At 40.3% G+C, this 17,443-nt stretch overlaps 1 protein-coding gene across 1 annotated transcript in view; it reads left to right on the top strand.

Moving 5' to 3' along the window:
• LOC115646532 overlaps positions 1-15,633 on the top strand; it is a 38,889-nt gene extending 23,256 nt beyond the window's left edge. The window contains exons 2-4 of the mRNA XM_030552477.1: positions 3,138-3,512; positions 4,721-4,839; positions 14,956-15,633. Of these exons, the coding sequence (XP_030408337.1) occupies positions 3,138-3,512; positions 4,721-4,839; positions 14,956-15,060 (599 nt within the window). The 3' untranslated portion in view covers positions 15,061-15,633. The remainder of the gene's footprint in view (positions 1-3,137; positions 3,513-4,720; positions 4,840-14,955) is intronic.
• Positions 15,634-17,443: the final 1,810 nt, after the last annotated feature.

The following is a 17,443-nucleotide window of genomic DNA, read 5'->3' as shown; positions in this document are numbered from 1 at the left end:
CAAAAATATTAGCTAGCCAACTTCAGTGTGTGCTCTCAGTTTATATAAATCCAGATCTAATTGGATTCATTAAGGACAGACAATCATCAGACAATATCTGGGGAGTGCTTGGAATCATCCATAATACCAGAGAAAGCCTTTGATAGAGTAGAATGGAACTTTCTGTTTCAAGTCCTGTCCCATATGGTCTTCAGCCCTAATTTCTTTAAATGGATAGCTGCTCTTTACACCAGCCCCAAAGCAGCTGTGCAAGTTAATGAAGTTAAATCTCCTCTGTTTGAATTACACAGAAGGACTAGGCAGGGGTGTCCACTGTCTCCTTTACTTTTTGCACTGGCTATGGAGTCTATTGAACAGAGGACAAGGAACAATGGATCCATCACAGGAATAAAAATTGCAGGAACACATCAGAAAATAGCATTATATGCAGATGTAATATTTTTATCTAAACCAAATATTTCCCTAAAATGAGTGTCTAAAGAAATCTAAGATTTTGGTAAAGCATCTGGATTTAAAGTAAATTATGCCAAATCTGAAATGCTAGCTATAAATTTGTCAGAATCTTAAAAGTCACTCTTCCAGAAAATAAGTAGGCAACCAATTCTATAAGAGATGTGAGAATTTAAATCTCAAACAACTTGGAAGAGCTTTATGATTAAAATGTCAAATTACTCCGTGGAATACTCACAGTTAGGCACTTTTGCTGAATAGCTGGCCACGTTATTTAGCAATCAAAACTAATTTTAACTGAACCACTCTCCCTGGTACCAGTACTTTCAAGTCAAGCACGGTATTTTTCAACTTTCTAGAAAATCTGTTTTATTCAGAAAGCTAACTTTAATAGAAGTGATGGTATCCAGTCAATTAGGAAACAAAACTAGACAAACCACAAGTTTATATTAATCTTTGCAGACAGATTTTAAGAAAAAGTATGCCTATATGACACTTTGTGAAAAGTATGTGGATAGAAAAATTACTCGAGAGTAATAGGGTTTGATCTGGAAAAGACGACCACAACCTCAGTCTGAAGCACAATAAAAGAAAATTCCTTTAAGATACTATTTCAGTGGTACCTCACACCAGCCAGGTTTAAAAAAAAGACTGAATGGGGATAAATGTTGGCAAAATTATGGTGGAAGAAGAGATTCTATGCATAGGAGATGGATATGTCCAGTCAGAGTGTGGACATATCTGTAACCAAATTGCTGGGCTTCCTAGTGGAAATGGTCACACAAAAGGAAATGAAGAATTATTTTCTTATCTATTAGAAGCTGCCTGGTAACTGGTAGTGTCTCAATGGAAAAATAAAAGTAGCTCAACCATTGAGCAATGGTTCAAAAAAATATAAGTTATGGTTATGAAATAAATTAAACTCACCAATTACCTATGCAGCAAAATAGGCAAAAGGATAGATATTTGGTTACCTTTTATTCAGTACTCAAAGTATATTCACCTAGCCTCCACCCCAGCACACCTGCCTCTTTTCTTTTTTTTTTTAAATATTAAGATTTGATAGAGACACCTGGTCTGTTAAATATAGAGATTAGTGTATTTTATATATTGAGAGAGAGAGAGGATTTCACTGCATTTAATGAAATCACTAGAAACAACACAGGTGTTGTAACGATGCTCATTCTGTAATATGGCAACACCTTGTTAAATAGAAAGATCTGATGACTAGATTCCTGTATAATGTCTCTTTAAACAGAAGATAACAGTTCTAATGATTGTTTGTTTCTCATATTTACATGGCAAGGATTTGTAAACTTGTTAAAACTTCAATAAATAAGAAAAAATGGATGCACTTTAGGTATTTGTAGCAATAGCATGTGAAAAAGCTGAATCTGAACTGAACCTTTGAAAAAGCATTTGAGTAATTTAGCAGCACAAATCCCATTGACTTTCAGTAGAACGTGCTACTAAATCACTTACCCCTTTTTGAAAAGCCAACCTTGTTAAGCTTTGGAAACTCAAGTTATGGACATTTGAATATCTCTGTAGGTACATGCACATTAATTTTGCTACGTGTTAAGTTAGGCATGAAGCTAACTCAATTTTTTGAGGAGACAACTAGGCCCCTGAATTGTTTTGAATCACAGCAGCTTCCACAGTATTCTAGGAACTCTACGGTCTGAAGGAACGCATCAATCCTCTTCTCTCCACAAAAGTGCTCCCTTGGCTCATGGTTGTCCAACCTGATCCAATATTTCAACTGTATAACCAGAAAATATCCAGCATTTAACAATCTCCTTCTTACATAGGTGGTAGCTGCACATGTAAAGTGCGCCTCCACAGTATCAGTGCCAAGCTTTGCAGGATTGCTCACAATGAACAGTATTGCCCAAACATCAATAGGGAAGACATTGGGGCCTTACAGATAGAGCACCAGACTAGGACTGAGGAGACATAGGTTCTATTCCCAGCTCAACTGCTGGGTGATTTTGGACCAGTCACTTCACCTCCCTGTCTTAATTTCCCCATCTATAAAATGGGGATAAGAATACTGAGTTCCTCTGTAAATGCTTTGAGATCTCTAGACGGAAAGCACAATATAAGAGACTGGTATTATTACTTGTGTGTGAAAGCACTGCTCAGCTTTGGGGCTGCAGAAACAGACTATATTGGATGACATACAGCAACTGGGCACTGCCATGGGGCTTTCACACAACATGGATGTTCCCACCTCTCTAACAAGACAATTTTTTAGAGATGAAAAACTTGCTTCAGGAAACCTGAACATTTTTTTTTAATAGAAAAAAAAAAGAGTGAATTGGGAACCAAAAGTCCAGACCCCTCTCTCCAGCAGAGGAGCTGTACTAATCTCTAATTACTCTCTTACATCCTCTCCCCTTCCAATGAGGGATTTCTTAAAGCAAGCAAACAGTGATAAAGCTTTGCTTCTGCTGTGATATAATCAGGAATGCTGATGTAACAGCCTCATGACAGAACACACAGCCTTCTAATTAAGGCTATTTTTAATCCATCAAACAGCCAGATTAGTACTTAATTACATATGCAGGCAGATAAATCTTAAAGCAAGTGTGAAAATTTTGGACTAATTTGGAAGCAGTAGCTGAAGATCTAGGAGATAAGAAAGGCATGTGGACTAATAGATGATTTGTGCTTTTATTTCACAGCCTATATCACAGTACAGCAATATCCCGCCATAGCCTCTATTAAATATGGCACATCTGCACTTCTTGCTTGTATATTTGATTTCCAGTTTCTGTCAGAGGCTGAAATTGAAGTCTACTGGAATATTCAATTGCTGCTTTTTAATGATTCCATGAAGAAAATAGCCATGTCTTCAAAGATGTTGCCTTTAAACCAAAGTGCTTCGTTGTCAAAGGATGATGGAAAATACAAGCTCACAGGCAATCTTCTAAAAGGTGTAGTCTTCTTAGAAGTGAAGAATCTTCAACCACGGGATGTTGGTCTGTATACCTGCGAAGTAGCACGCCTGATACCACCTCCATATCTAGAAGGAAGTAGCAATGGAACTTATATCTGTGGTAGGATTTTGCTAAGCCTCATTTTGAAACTTTTCCTTGATCTTCAACTAAATGGTGTTAGTTTGAAAGGTACAATACCGTACATCAGTCGCTATTAACATACCAGTATTGCCAACGGACATCAGACTGTTATGTTTTATGGAGAGAAACTGTAGCATGAGAAACCATTGTATGATATTTGTTGGCAAATGGTGACTTCTTAAATAGCAACTACTGTCCATATTTAAGTCTAAATGTAATGAGCAGTCTTTATCTTTAGATACAGGCATTTTCCCCCATAATCTGGAAAAAACAAAAAAACCAACCCCCCCCCCACTTTAATGCTAATGTAAAATGCTGCATCAACAACAGCTCTGGAGACTGCAGTTCTAGGTTTATCCACAGACCCAGTATGTCAGGGACATCAGCAATTCACAAGTTTCTCCACTCTACCATGCATTTTACTGCTGTTTTGGTACAGTACTGCCCTCTAGTGACTAGCCTACAGAATAGAAGAGCCGTACTGCTACTAAAGTACCTAGCACAAATTGGGTGTTATGTAAGCATCACATCCTCAGTATTCCAATTAAAAAGTTTCTCCTTTGGCCTAAGTCACGAACTTTGTGTTTTGGAAACAAACTCATTTTAAAATGCCACACTCGTGTGCTGTAGCAGATAACTGATGCTTTCATACATAAAGTCATAGGTTTATTTATACCATCCAGAGCTGAATGTGCATTTATAAATGGTTATTCATTTCAGTAAAATATAGATTATATACTATAGAACAAGATGCTTTTAAAGTCACACTAGAAAAACTACAATGTATGAATTATTGGCTTTCTGTGCCAGACATAAAATATTAAAATAATGTTCATGATTTTTAAGATTAAAACTTTTAAGAGTCCCAATACAGTTATATATTTCCAGCTGGTTTCTAATTTCTAGGCCCTGTTTTTAGATAGTGAAACATTTTTGCATACTAACTTGCAAATGGCTGGACATTTTGTTTTCCAAAAGCCCTTTTGGAATCCCTGTGTTTTGACTCTGCAAAAACAACAAAACATTTCTCTTGAAGTGTGTGGGGTTTTTTTGCTGCTGGTGTTTTTTTTTTTAAAGAAACTACAAGGCAAAAGCCTACATTTTTGTGAAAAGCTCAATGAAACCCGAGGGAAGAGTATATGCTTCAGAACCAGGTTTTATTTTAAATTGTACTATTTTATGCTTAGGAATAGAAGATACATTGCAAGATTCCTGCAAGTCATCAGAAATGAAATTTGTCATATGCCTGGGGACCCTGGCAGCCTATACATTTGTGATCATCATGACTACCATAATTTATGTACTGGTAAGCACATCATTTTAACAATTAGATTTCCCAGAGTGACATAGCAGCATTTTGTTTACAGTGAGGTCCTGTTTCTTCTCAGTTTTGACAGGACTACAAAATAACTGACTTGTCCAAGGCCATGGAATATGAATTCAGACATGTCTAATGCACTCACCATTCTGGTATCTAGGTGTGCAGACCGGACCAGGGAATGGGCAACTCTTCACGTGAATCTTCCCCTTTTGAGATCTGAAAGAACTATTAGTTTACCAAAGAACTATTAGTTTACCAAAGAATTTCTTTCCTGAAAGCATTAAAATTGTGCAACACACTCACAGCAAGCCACTGGGTTTGGAGTAGCTTTCCAAAGAACTAGGAACCAAGTTATCATGTCAGGTCAAACTACCCTGCAGCACACTGGAATTTTTCATGGTTTGGGCCCAAACCCAAGGTGAAATGGAGGGATTTGGGGTGAATGCCACTGAGTTTTTGCAGGTTGTACAAACCTGAACTCAAAGTAAACACAATAGGAGAAAAACCTGCAATACAGCAGGGAACTAAATATGAAGCTCCACCTACCTATCTTATGCATTTATATGGCCCCCAGTCCTGCATATGGAGGCTGTCACAATGTATTTATCCTCACAGCCCTGCTATGAGGTAGGGAAGTCCTATTATCTCCATTGTACAGGTGGGGAATGGAGTCACAGAGAGGCTAATCAGAGGTGTGACTGCAGCATCTGTAGCCATACCAGAGCTAGTTTTAATCTAGCTAGCCTGGATACCAATAACAATGAAGCTGTGACAACACGCACTAAAGCACAGGCTAGTCACCACTTCCAGAGTACACAGCCAGAGTCCTGGGTGGGCTTCTACAGCTCATGCTGTAGACCACGCCGCCATGGCTTCACTGATCTCAGAACTTGAACTTGCTAGATGAAAGTTAGTTCAGGTACATCTACATGTGCTGCAATCACTCCTCCAGCTGCAGCATAGAGATACCCTTAGTGATTTGACCAAGGTAACACAAGAAGTCTGGGGCATAAGAACAGAAATAAACAGCATAATCCAACAACAAAAACTTCTCCTATGGGGTATATCAAATAGGTTGAAGTAGAAAATAGTAGAAGTTCCACAAGAAAATTCTCTTGTCAGAAAACCAGATCCCAGCATCCCCAGTAAATTGCAATAACCCTCCAAAATCTGGAAGGTTTATTTGAACTGCAACATCGAAGTGTTTCCCGTTAGGAATTAGAAGCTGCAAGCCTTGTAGTTCCAGGTCCTTTTTCTTCTTTAGATCAGTCTGCTATTGCCCTCATTGCATTATTTCAGTCTGACTGTTCTTTGTTTATATCTTAAAGCATTTTAGGAGATTACTTTTTCTTTGAAGTTTATTACTGTGCCACCAGTCACTCCCACAGTTACCAGAAATGATTAGGAAAAAAAACAACCCACCCTGCATTTGCAACCATTTGGGAGATTAAATGTTTACTTAGTCACATTTTTAATCTTTTATACCAGGTTACACTGGAAATATTTTCCCCACTCCTTGTGTCTACTGAGTTGCACATCAGCTTGAACAGTTGTAATTACTAAAACAAGAAGATCTAGACGAAGGAAGGGGAAGAGGCTGCAGCTTTGATGATCATCCCAGAAATCAAAGTTCTGGTCTAAACTGCACAGGGACTAACAACAAACTCAGATCTGAATTACGGAGACAGTGTAGTGGTTCACTCTTCTGAACTCTAGCTAGAAATTAAAAACTATGTTTCTCGCCTCTGGCAGGATAGCAACAACAGAAGGTAGTTCTGCTCTTTCCCCATCAGAGAAAACTAGTGTGTGTAAAGCAATTTTAAAGCCTCCAATCAAAGGCACTTTTGGTCAAGGACTATCTCTTCCTCTGTGTTTGGAAAGTGCCTAGCACATTATGGCTGCTACTGCAATCCAAGTAAGAGTTGCATTTTTTACTAAGGGTAAATTTTAATAGTTTATAAAGCTATAAGCATGTTACAGGCAAAAGTGTCATATGCTTCTAGTCCTCTAGAACACAATTAAATGCTTCTAGAGGATGTTATGGATGATAAGCAACAGAAACAATGGACTTGTAATAAATAGCTAATCAATCAGCCTTTTGCTTACATATACAGATGTACTCCTCAAAATGTGATCTAAATGATAATAGATATTGCTAAGAACAAATTGCTATAGACAAATTCTGCCTTGGAAGCCATTCTTTCCTGACCCACCCCTTTTTGGTATCAATATCAGGCACTCTCTTTGTGGAAGCGTTCAGAAAAGCATGCTGGCAGGAATACTGTCGTACAGCTTGTGTTTTACATTAGAAACTGGGTATTTGGGTTTTGTTTCAGCTGCTTTTGGGTACAGAACATGATTTACAAAACTGTGTAGCCTTAAATTGGCTTTGTTGTTGAGTAGGAGCTAAGTAGATCCTCTCTATATTGTATTATGCAGGAGAAACTCACCAGGACTCCTTCAACCCCTAAGTTTCACAACAACCCAGCCATCTTACTCCACTCCTCACAGATTTAAGAGTCATTGCTACAATGAAGTCTTATTACTAAAATTTTTTACATGCACTAAGTACATGAGAAATAGGTGAAATTAAACTGTGTGTGTCAAACAAGAGGAACTGAGTACAGTCTGTGGTGCAGAATGCTTGTTCGCTACCTAGTGTGCAGAATTTACTCACTCAAAGGAGCTTCCAGGACAGTGAGACTCAAGAGTTATATAATATGCTTTTATTTATATTGTCTGCTAGTGTTATATATTTCATTCTGAGCTGCATAGACTTATAGGCTTTAAGGCCAGACGGGACCATCGTGATTATCTACTCTGACTTCCTGGACATTGCAGGCAACAGACTCTCACTCACCCATTCCTGTCATAGGCCCATAACCTCTGGCTGAGTTAATGAAGTTCTCAAATCATGAGGAAGGTGAAATCCCTACAGGGTCTCTGTCAATCTGACCTGAGGAGTGGGGGATTCCTTCCTGATCCCGAATATGGCAATCAATCAGTTAGACCATGAGCATGTGGGCAAGTCCCACCAGCCAGACACCTGAGAAATAATTCTTTGTAGAAACATAGAGCCCTCTCCATTTAGTGCCCCTTCATTGGCCATTGGCAACATTCACTGCTAACAGCAAAAGATCGGCTACATGCCATTGTAGGCAGTCCCATCATACCATCCCCTCCATAAACTTATCAAGCTCAGTCTTTAAGCCAGTTAGTTTTTTTGCCCTCACTGCTCCACTTGGAAGGCTGTTTCAGAACTTCACTTCTCCAGTTGTTAGAAATCTTCATGTAATTTCAAGCCTAAACTTGTCAATGGCCAGTTTATAGCCATTTATTCTTGTATCCACGCTGGCTCTTCCAGGGAAGGAGAGGAGGAGTTATTTAAGTTTTCATCCCTCTGATGTATTTATATAGAGCAATCATCTCTCTCCTCAGCCTTCTTTTAGTTAGGCTAAACAAGCCAAACTCTTTGAGTCTCCTCTCATAAGGTAGGTTTTCCATTCCTTGGATCATGTTAGTAGCCTCTGTCTGCATCTGTTCCAATTTGAATTCATCTGTCTTAAACACGGGAGACCAGAACTGCACACAGTATTCCAGATGCGGTTTCACCAGTGCCTCATATAAAAGCACTAACACTTCCGTTTCTACTGGAATTACCTTGCCTGATGCATCCTAGGACTACATTAGCTTTTTTAACAGCCAAATCACATTGGTAGCTCAGTCATCCTGTGATCAATCAACTACACCTAGGTCTTTCTCCTCCTCAGTCTCTGCTGACTGATAAGTCACCAATTTATAGCAAAAATTGATATTATTAGTCTTTAAATGCATGACCTTGCACTTAGCATTATTAAATGTCATCCCAATTCTATTACTCCAGTTTTCAAAGTCATCCAGATCTTCTTGTGGGATATTCCAGTCCTCCTTCATATTGGCAATACTTCCCAACTTTGTGTCATCCACAGAATTTTATTAGCACACACCCACTTTTTGTGCCAGGGTCATTAATAAAAATGTTAAATAAAATTGATCCCAAGGCTGATCTATGAGTATCTCCACTAGTAATCTCCCTCCAGCCTGACAGTTCACCTTTCAGTATGACCCATTGTAGTCTCCTCTTTAATCAGTTCCTTATCCACCTTTCAATTCTCATATTAATCCCCATCTTCTCCAATTTAACTAATAATTTCCCAAGTGGAACTGTGAAATGCCTTACTGAAATCCAGGTAGATTAGATTTACTGCACATCCTTTGCCAAAAATCAGTTAGCTTCTCAAAGAAGAAGATCAGGCATGATCTACCTTTTGTAAAGCCATGTTACATATTATCCCAATTACCATTTACCTCTATGTCCTTAACTATTTTCTCTTTCAAAATTTGTTCCAATATCTTGAATACAATTGAGGTCAAATTTACAGGCCAGGATCATTCCCCCCACCCCTTCTTAAAAATAGGAACTACATTAGCAATTCTCCATTCATAGGGTGTGACCTCTGAATTTACAGACTCATTAAAAATCCTTGCTAATGGGCTTGCAATTTCATGTGCTGGCTCCTTCAATATTCTTGGATGGAGATTTTCTGGGCTCCTGATTTAGACCCATTAAAGTGAATTTGAGTTCCATCTTGAATGTGGCAATTTCTACTTCCATATCCTTGTTCCCATTAACCACCCTGCCACTACCCATCAGCTCTTCATTTGCTTTATTAAAAAACTGAGGTAAAGTATACGTTTAGGTGTTGGGCACTGTCTAGATTATCTTTAATCCACCTCATCCTCAGTGTTTAGCATCCCACTTCTTTCGTTGTTTTCTTTTTTATTTATATGGCTATAAGACCTTTTACTATTGGTTTTACTGTCCTTTGCAAGGTCCAACTCTGCTTGGCTTTTGGCAGTTCTCACTTTGTTCCCTACACTTTTTGACCTCCAAGAGGTAGCTTTTGTTGCTGAGCCAGCCCATCTTCCATTCCTCACATTCCATTCTGCTCTCTCTTAATAAAAGAGTGTGAGATACTGTTCAGCTTGGTCTGCCACCTTTCCCTATGAATTTTTTCCCCTTGCTTGGGATGCAGTCTTCGAATACTTTAAGCCAAAGTTGCAGAAACTAATTCCAAGCCTCCGCCACATTCAGATCCTCGAGTTCTTCAATCCAGTCCACTTCCCTAACTAATTCCCTTAAAAAAAAATGTTTGCCCTTTTGAAATGAAGGAGCCTAGTTGCAGATTTATTTTTATTTATATTTCCAGTTAGTTTAAACTGAATTAGCTCCTACAACCAGTTCTTCTAGGGCAGAGGCTCTCAAACTGGGGGTCGGGACCCCTCGGGGGTTGCAAAGTCATTACATGGGGGTCACGAGCTGTCAGCCTCTACCCCAAACCCCGCTTGCCTCCAGCATTTATAATGCTGTTAAATATATATTAAGAAAGTGTTTTTAATTTATAATGGGGGGAGTGCCACACTCAGAGGCCTGTGATGTGAAAGGGGTCACCAGTAAAAAAGTTTGAGACCCACTGTTCTAGGAGGTCCTCACTACTCACCAATACCAAGGCTAAAATGGTATCATCTTTTGTTGGTTCAGTGCTTATTGAGTGAAGAAATATGATGACTATCACATTCAGGAAAATCTGGGCCCTACCATTATTAGTAGCTCTTGTCTTCCAATCTATAGCTGTGAAATTAAAGTCTTCCATAATCACACAATTCTGAGTACTATTTATTTCATTACAAATGTTAAAGATGTCTCTATCCACATCTGAATTGGATTCTGGCGGTCTGTAGAATACCCCCAAGCACTGCCCCAAGGGAACCTCTAGTAGCTTTCTTCTCCAAAGTGATTTTGGCCCAGACTCTTTTATCCATCCATCATCACTTGTAATTGTTTTTACAGTCTACCTCATCATCAATATACAATGCTACTACACCACTTAGCCTTTATTTCTGTCTTTCCTGAACAGCACATATCCTTCAATAGCTATACTCCAGTCATGACTATTATTCCACCATGTTTATTATCTCTGTAATATCTGGTTTTACTTCCTGTACCAGTAGTTCTAGTACCTCCATTTTGTTACCCAGGATCCATGCATTGGTGTACAAACATTAGTTGTTGCTGCTTGGCTCCACCCACATTCCTCCTGACTGGATACAGTCATTTTACTGCCAGTGTCACTTACCTGACTGTTAGTGCCAATACTAAGGAAGCAGTCTTTCCTCTTAATGTCCTTTCTGCTACCCACTGCTGTTCCTTTCTCCATTGCTGTATCCTTTCTTATTTGATTTTCCTCCCACTCAATGACAGAATCAGGCGTGGAGATCATGTCTCCCGACTGTCTCTGCCAAATTCCCGGTTTAAAAGCTCTTTTAATCAATTATGTCAACCTCCACTCCAGAAGTCTATTTCACTCCTTATGCAGGTGGAGTCCATTCCATACAAACAGTCCTCTCCCTATGAATGCCTCCTTATAGCACCACTGCCTGAGCTATCTGTTGATCATCATACCTTCATTCTCCTCCTCTAGGGATGGGGACCTGAAGATCACCTGAGCCTCCATTTCCTTAAGTGTCTTCCCCAGCCTGACAGTCTCCCTTGATATGTTCCAGTGAGAATCTATCTGTATCATTTGTTCCCACATGAAGGGCAATCAGTGGATTCTTTCCTGCTCCTATTAGGATCCTCTTCAACCTCAGGTCCACATCCCATATCTTAGCTCTTGGAAGACAGCATAACCTTCTGTTCTCTGGATCAGCTCCAGGGAGAGGCCTGTCTATTCTTAGTATCGAGTCACCAATAATGTAGACTTACCTTTTCTTGGTGATGGCGTGATTCTCTAGCCTTCCTTCTGTTCTTTTTGGCTTCAAGTCATCTTGTTTTTTAATTCTCCCTTGCAATCTTCTGTAAGTCATTCTGCATCCTCCTGGAGCTCTGAACTCTGGGTATCTCCATTGGCTCTTCCCCTCTTCTTACTGGACTAGCTTCTCTTTTTCCTGGCCTCCCACCTTCTGTTACTGCCTGCTGGGTCCCTTCTTCATTTTTCAACTCAGCAAAGCTATTCCTGAGCTCTATTTCTCCTTCACTAGCTGGTCTTTTCCTCTGCTTGATTCTCATAGTCACATGCTTCCACTGGCCACTTTCCTCACCCAGCAGTCTCCCCTCAGAGTTCTTCAGCCCAGCTTGCATCCGCCAGTCTTGACTTTTCCTTTCAGCTCCTCTCGCCTTCCCTCATCATCTGCTCGAATCCCCTTCAAAATTCAACCATACTTTCCACCTGCATCTCCAAGCCTTGGATCTTTTCTTCATCAGCTTTATCTGGTGGTACTCCATACAAAGCTTTTTCATGTACAACCACCCACAGCTTCCACATCCAGTCATCTTCATAGCTTCTTCCATTCCTTGGGTCACTACCACTGCTGACTATCATGGCCTTTTAGCCTAACCTCCTGTCAAGGAAAACAAAAAACCGAAATGCCAAGCATGCCCCTCCCCAAACTCCCTTTACAAACTCCTCTATTTATGGGGAGAGGGATAGCTCAGTGGTTTGAGCATTGGCCTGCTAAACCCAGGGTTGTGAGCTCAGTCCTTGAGGGGGCCACTTAGGGATCTGGGGCAAAAATTGGTTATGCAAGTGAAGGCAGGGGGCTGGACTCTATGACCTTTCAAGATCCCTTCCAGTTCTAGGAGATTGGTATATCTCCAATTATCTCATCTATCTTATAGTTCTTTTTGCTGGCTTCTGTGCCACTGGTTGACTGACTGTTTAACTGCCTTTATAGGACCCATAATCAGGGTTTTTCTTCTCTCACAACACAGTGCCCCATGCCACCGTTTACAAACTGAAGAGCGCATGCACACACACACACACCCACACCCACTCACCCACAAGGAACATGGGCTTGCCTCCTCCCTTCTCTTCCAAGAGATTTCCCACTCAAGCTTCCCTATGCCTCTTATTATCCCTCTGAAGCCACACGGCTGCATTTTTTTTTATTAATTCATGTTTCAACCTTTACTTTTGATCCATACCCAAAATGTAAGGCAGCTGATTAATGGTCACGAGGAGCCACTAAAGAGAAAGAAAAGGTAGGCTTTTCACAAGGCTGCCATGAAAATGGAAATGCTGAATTATAATAGTGGAACATTCTGATGGCCAAGAGACTGGGTTTTTGCCCACTTATACTGAAGGTGTCAAACAGCAAACTAGCTTCACTCAGAAGTGAATTAAAAAAGAAAAAAACTGCTCAACATTGGCTAGTGCCTCAGATCCAAACACCCCTGACTTTTGGGACATTTGGATGGAGAGAGTCTTCACAGCCTGGATGCCTCTGCCTCAGCCACTTCATTTTATGTCCATATTGGTTGTAAGATCTACATCATGATTGAAATATACAGGCTTTCACTAATATCCAGTGTGAAACCCAACTACTGACAGACATTTTTGATAAGTGGAGTGCCAAGTTCCACTTGAAACATTATTACTTAATAGATCAATTTTAAGTCAGAGGTACTGATGTTTTTATGGCCTCTCCATTCAGAATAATGGGTTTCTAGTCACAGAGGCTTCATAATTTGAATATAGGGCATCTTTTAGATTGACAATGTGATTTATAAATCTTGCATTATGAGTTGAGAATCATTATGTAAATCAAAAATGTTTCTTGAAGTGAAAATTGCTGTTGCTTTGATGAATAAAATCTGTGTGTTCTTTGGAGAAATGTTTTAAATTCATAATCCCACCATATACTTTCATGGGAATAACATTATGCTAATGAAGCCTGTTATCAATTTGTAATCCTACCTAATTACATTTGAGCAATGGCTTGTCACGTAAAAACATATGTAGTTTAATTTCTTGTGTGACTCATTGTCATGCCATGGTCTCTAAAGGATCACACACAGTCTATGTCAACACATAAACAAGAAAAAACTCTCACAATGGGGGCAATTGTCAGGTGGAAGATCATGTGTCTTCTATTTTATCCTCAGAGTAATACTTGGTATTACCTGATTATTTTGTCTGACTAGTGACATCAGAAATGTTGAGTCTTGCATGGGGTTTTATAGGGCCTGATCAGTCTCATAAGGGGTTGAAAAAATGGATCAGCTATTATTACAAATGGCTGCTTTTTCTTTGGTCTTTTACCTAGTATAAAGTATTTTAAAGACCTGCGGTGCATTTTCCCTGGCAGATGGAAAGATATGAAGAAAATAAACTAGCATTGATGGGGCAGGGTGGGTGGAGAGAAATCCTATGTTGTGTGTGACTGGTGAAGTTATAACTACCTACAGTAGAATCCACATTTAAATCATCACTACTTACCCCTCCTCTTCTTATGAGCTGCTAGTCTCTCCTGCACTGTTGCTTCCTAATTATCTGATAAGCCAACCATTTCAAATCACACAAGCGGTGTCAAGATTAGGATCAAACTGTGTTATTGTTTATTTGATCTATTTATTTAGGTCTTATAGTTGTGTCTGTGTTTTAAAGAAGCAGCAGCTTCCCCATAATTAAAGTTTCATCTAGCTTCCATTTTACAGACCTCTTTTAGCACTCTGAGAACTTTGGCTTGAAATGTGTTCTTGACCTGAAAACTGTCATATTGACCCTGAAAATAGAGAAGAAATTTGAAAAATTTGAAGAAAATCCAACTATATTTGAGTTACAAGTTATTAAGAGTGACCCTGATTGAAATTTTAGCTGTTGTTTAATGTTTCTCTCTTTCTCAAAAATAGCATGTTGCTATTGTTCCTTCACACTTTCACATAGGTAAATCTCCATGAACATTTGTTCACAGGCTATATTTGAAGAACAGAGATTGTTTTTAAACAAAGCAGCGTGGCTGAGGACAATTTTGATTCCAGTCCTGCCCACCCTAAGGTCAATGGGAGATTTTTTGCTATGAACTTGAGTGAGAGCAGAATCGGGTGCAATGGATTTGTTACAGGAAGCTCACTATTTTTACCCCTAATGGTGATAAAGCAACACTGACAAATTAATAAGTCAGAACAGAAATCAACTCTTGTGTGTATAAGATGTGCCTGTGTAGCTTTCACAGATTACACATTTACTATTTATGTAACACATCTTAATGTTTTATTTTCAGGTTAGAAGAAAATCTACCTGCACAAGTTCTCCACTGCCAAGCAGAGACTCCATGATATACGTGGATATGAATTTTGCAAAAGAAAGCATTAAGAGTGATGAATGAAAACTATGGAGCTAGAAATGTTGGAAAGTGGCTATCTGCCTTTGTTGAAATATTCTAGAATGATTGGATTTTTTTTTTTAATTATAAAGCATGATGGGTGTAGAGCACTATATGCTTAAGAATAGCATTAGTTTGATGGGATTTTGATTTGTTTTTAAACATTGTAGAACTAGAATTTGTTATTGCAGCAGGTAGTTCAGGCCCTTCATCAGCAAAGCACTTAAGCACTTGCTTAACTTCAAGTGATGCTTATGTCTCATGGAGCTCAGTGATTAGCTATTGTTAGTTGCACAATGTCCTAATTATTTTTTATGGTTTCCCTTGCCACTTGTGTTGCATTTTAGCTTTTACAAGAAGCCAATATTTTTGTGGCTGCCCAAATAATAGGGATTGCAGCAACTTGACAACATTTCTTTTGGTTTGTTTTTAAAAGCAATCACCATGAACCCCTGCATTCTGATGAACTAGTGAACACAGTAAAGGAGCCATTTCTCTTGATGGAAGAGCAAGGCCCGAACTGGTTGCATGTCTTAGTGGTTCAGAGTTACTCTTCACAACAGTAAAAATTTTTAAGCCGTGTTCTGGCCAAGTTCTAGTTTGTTTTCAGCATGCCTACAATCCCTTTCAACTAGATAGATACAATATCCTTCTTAGCTTCCAGTGTTGCTTTGAGCTGTGAAACCATTACTGCTCGCAAAGATACCTGCATTTCAGAGGTGGGAGTAATAATGACTGGGTATGGGGATGAAAATAATTCAGTTAGGAAAGTTTCTACTCTTAAATGTAAGGGTCATTAAAAAACCATGAAATCCTACTTTTTCCCGTTCACATTAGGAGAACACATAGAATCTCTGAGCATTAGAAATGAAAGCCAGTTCCTACAGTACATCCCTATTACTGTCATATTAACCAGAGATGCAAATGTAACCAGGAAGTAGAAAATTTGGATGAACTAAATCCATAGGCACGGGAAGGAAGGGTTCAGGGGGTGCTGCAGCACCCCCAGGTTTTATATGGAGCCCTTGGCCCCCAGCTCCACTCCCCGGCTTGGGTTCTGGGAGGTCTGGCTCTGCACCGAGGGCCCTGCTTCCAGCCCTCCACCTCCCTGGCCCCTCGGGTCCTGGCCAGCAGCTCGACTACCCAGCCACTGGCCCCATGCCCCGCATTCCAATCCTGCACCTGGGGCTTGAGTTCTGGCTGCTGGCCCCATTCCCCAGCCACTGGCCCTGTGCCTGTGCCCAGGACCTCACACCCAGGCAGGGCCAGCGCTTCGATTTAGGCAACCTAGGTGGTTGCCTAGGGCGCCAGGATTTGGGCAGGGGCAGCATTTTGCCGCCTCAGCAGCAATTTGGCAGTGGGGGGTCCTCGGTCTTCGGCAGCAATTCTGCGGCGGGTCCTTCACTTGCTCCAGGACCTGCCGCCGAAGTCTCCCGAAGACCAGGAGCGAGGAAGGACCCCCCTGCCGCAGAATTGCCACCAACGACTGGGAGCATGGAAGGACCCCAGCCTAGGGCACCAAAAATCCTGGCACTGCTCCTGTGCCCAGGGCTCTGCTCCTGGGGCCCCAGCTGCCATCTCTGCTCCCCAGCTGCTAGATCCACTCCTGGTCACAGGGCTCTGTTCTTGGCCCTGCATGTGGGATCCCAGCTGCCAGCCCCTGCCCAGGGCTCCGCTCTTGGCCCTATGCCCTATGCGTCCACTCGGGGGGGGAGGAGGGTGAGCGGTGTGGACAAGGGTAAGGAGCTGGCTTTCAGCACTCCCAATGCTAACATTGTTCCAGCGCCACTGACTACATCCATTCTATTTCATATTCCATTCACATACTAATCGTCTGTATAAAGTTTTAGTTATCTTCCTCTTCTGAATATAAATTTGTATTTTTAAAACAGTGTCAGCAGAAAAACATGCACAAACTTAAAAAAGAAAGTCAGCATCTTAAGAAGACAAGGTATCAAGAGGAGACATATGTTGTACCATATTTCATCTGGCTCCATCTGGTTGAGAGATGAGGTGGGAAGAGCTCTGCAAGAGAACAGTTCATCTCTTCTCCTACTTTGTGGTACTTAGCTACCTGTCCCTCTTTGGAAAGACTTCAAGTAACGAAGTTGTCTTGAAATAAGAAAAGTGAGATGAGACTTGAGCCACATGAATCCTTTAAACACACACATTTAAAGGGTTCACACAGCTGTCTGAAGTGGAGCCAAGTGAGAAGTGGTTCTCCCATTCCATAAGAATTTTCAAGGTTAAACACACCAAAACACTCCATCCCAAATCAGGACTAAAGTAAAAAATAAAATCTCAAAAGTGTTCATGAATGAATAATCAAAAGTCAACGAAAACATATCAGTGATTTCTAATGAAACCAAGAATTTTTGCACAAAAC

The sequence above is a fragment of the Gopherus evgoodei genome, chromosome 1 (genome assembly GCF_007399415.2).
Source record: "Gopherus evgoodei ecotype Sinaloan lineage chromosome 1, rGopEvg1_v1.p, whole genome shotgun sequence".
NCBI lineage: Eukaryota > Metazoa > Chordata > Testudines > Testudinidae > Gopherus > Gopherus evgoodei.
Note: the sequence above shows the minus strand (reverse complement) of the source record. Positions and strands in the feature narration are given on the sequence as shown.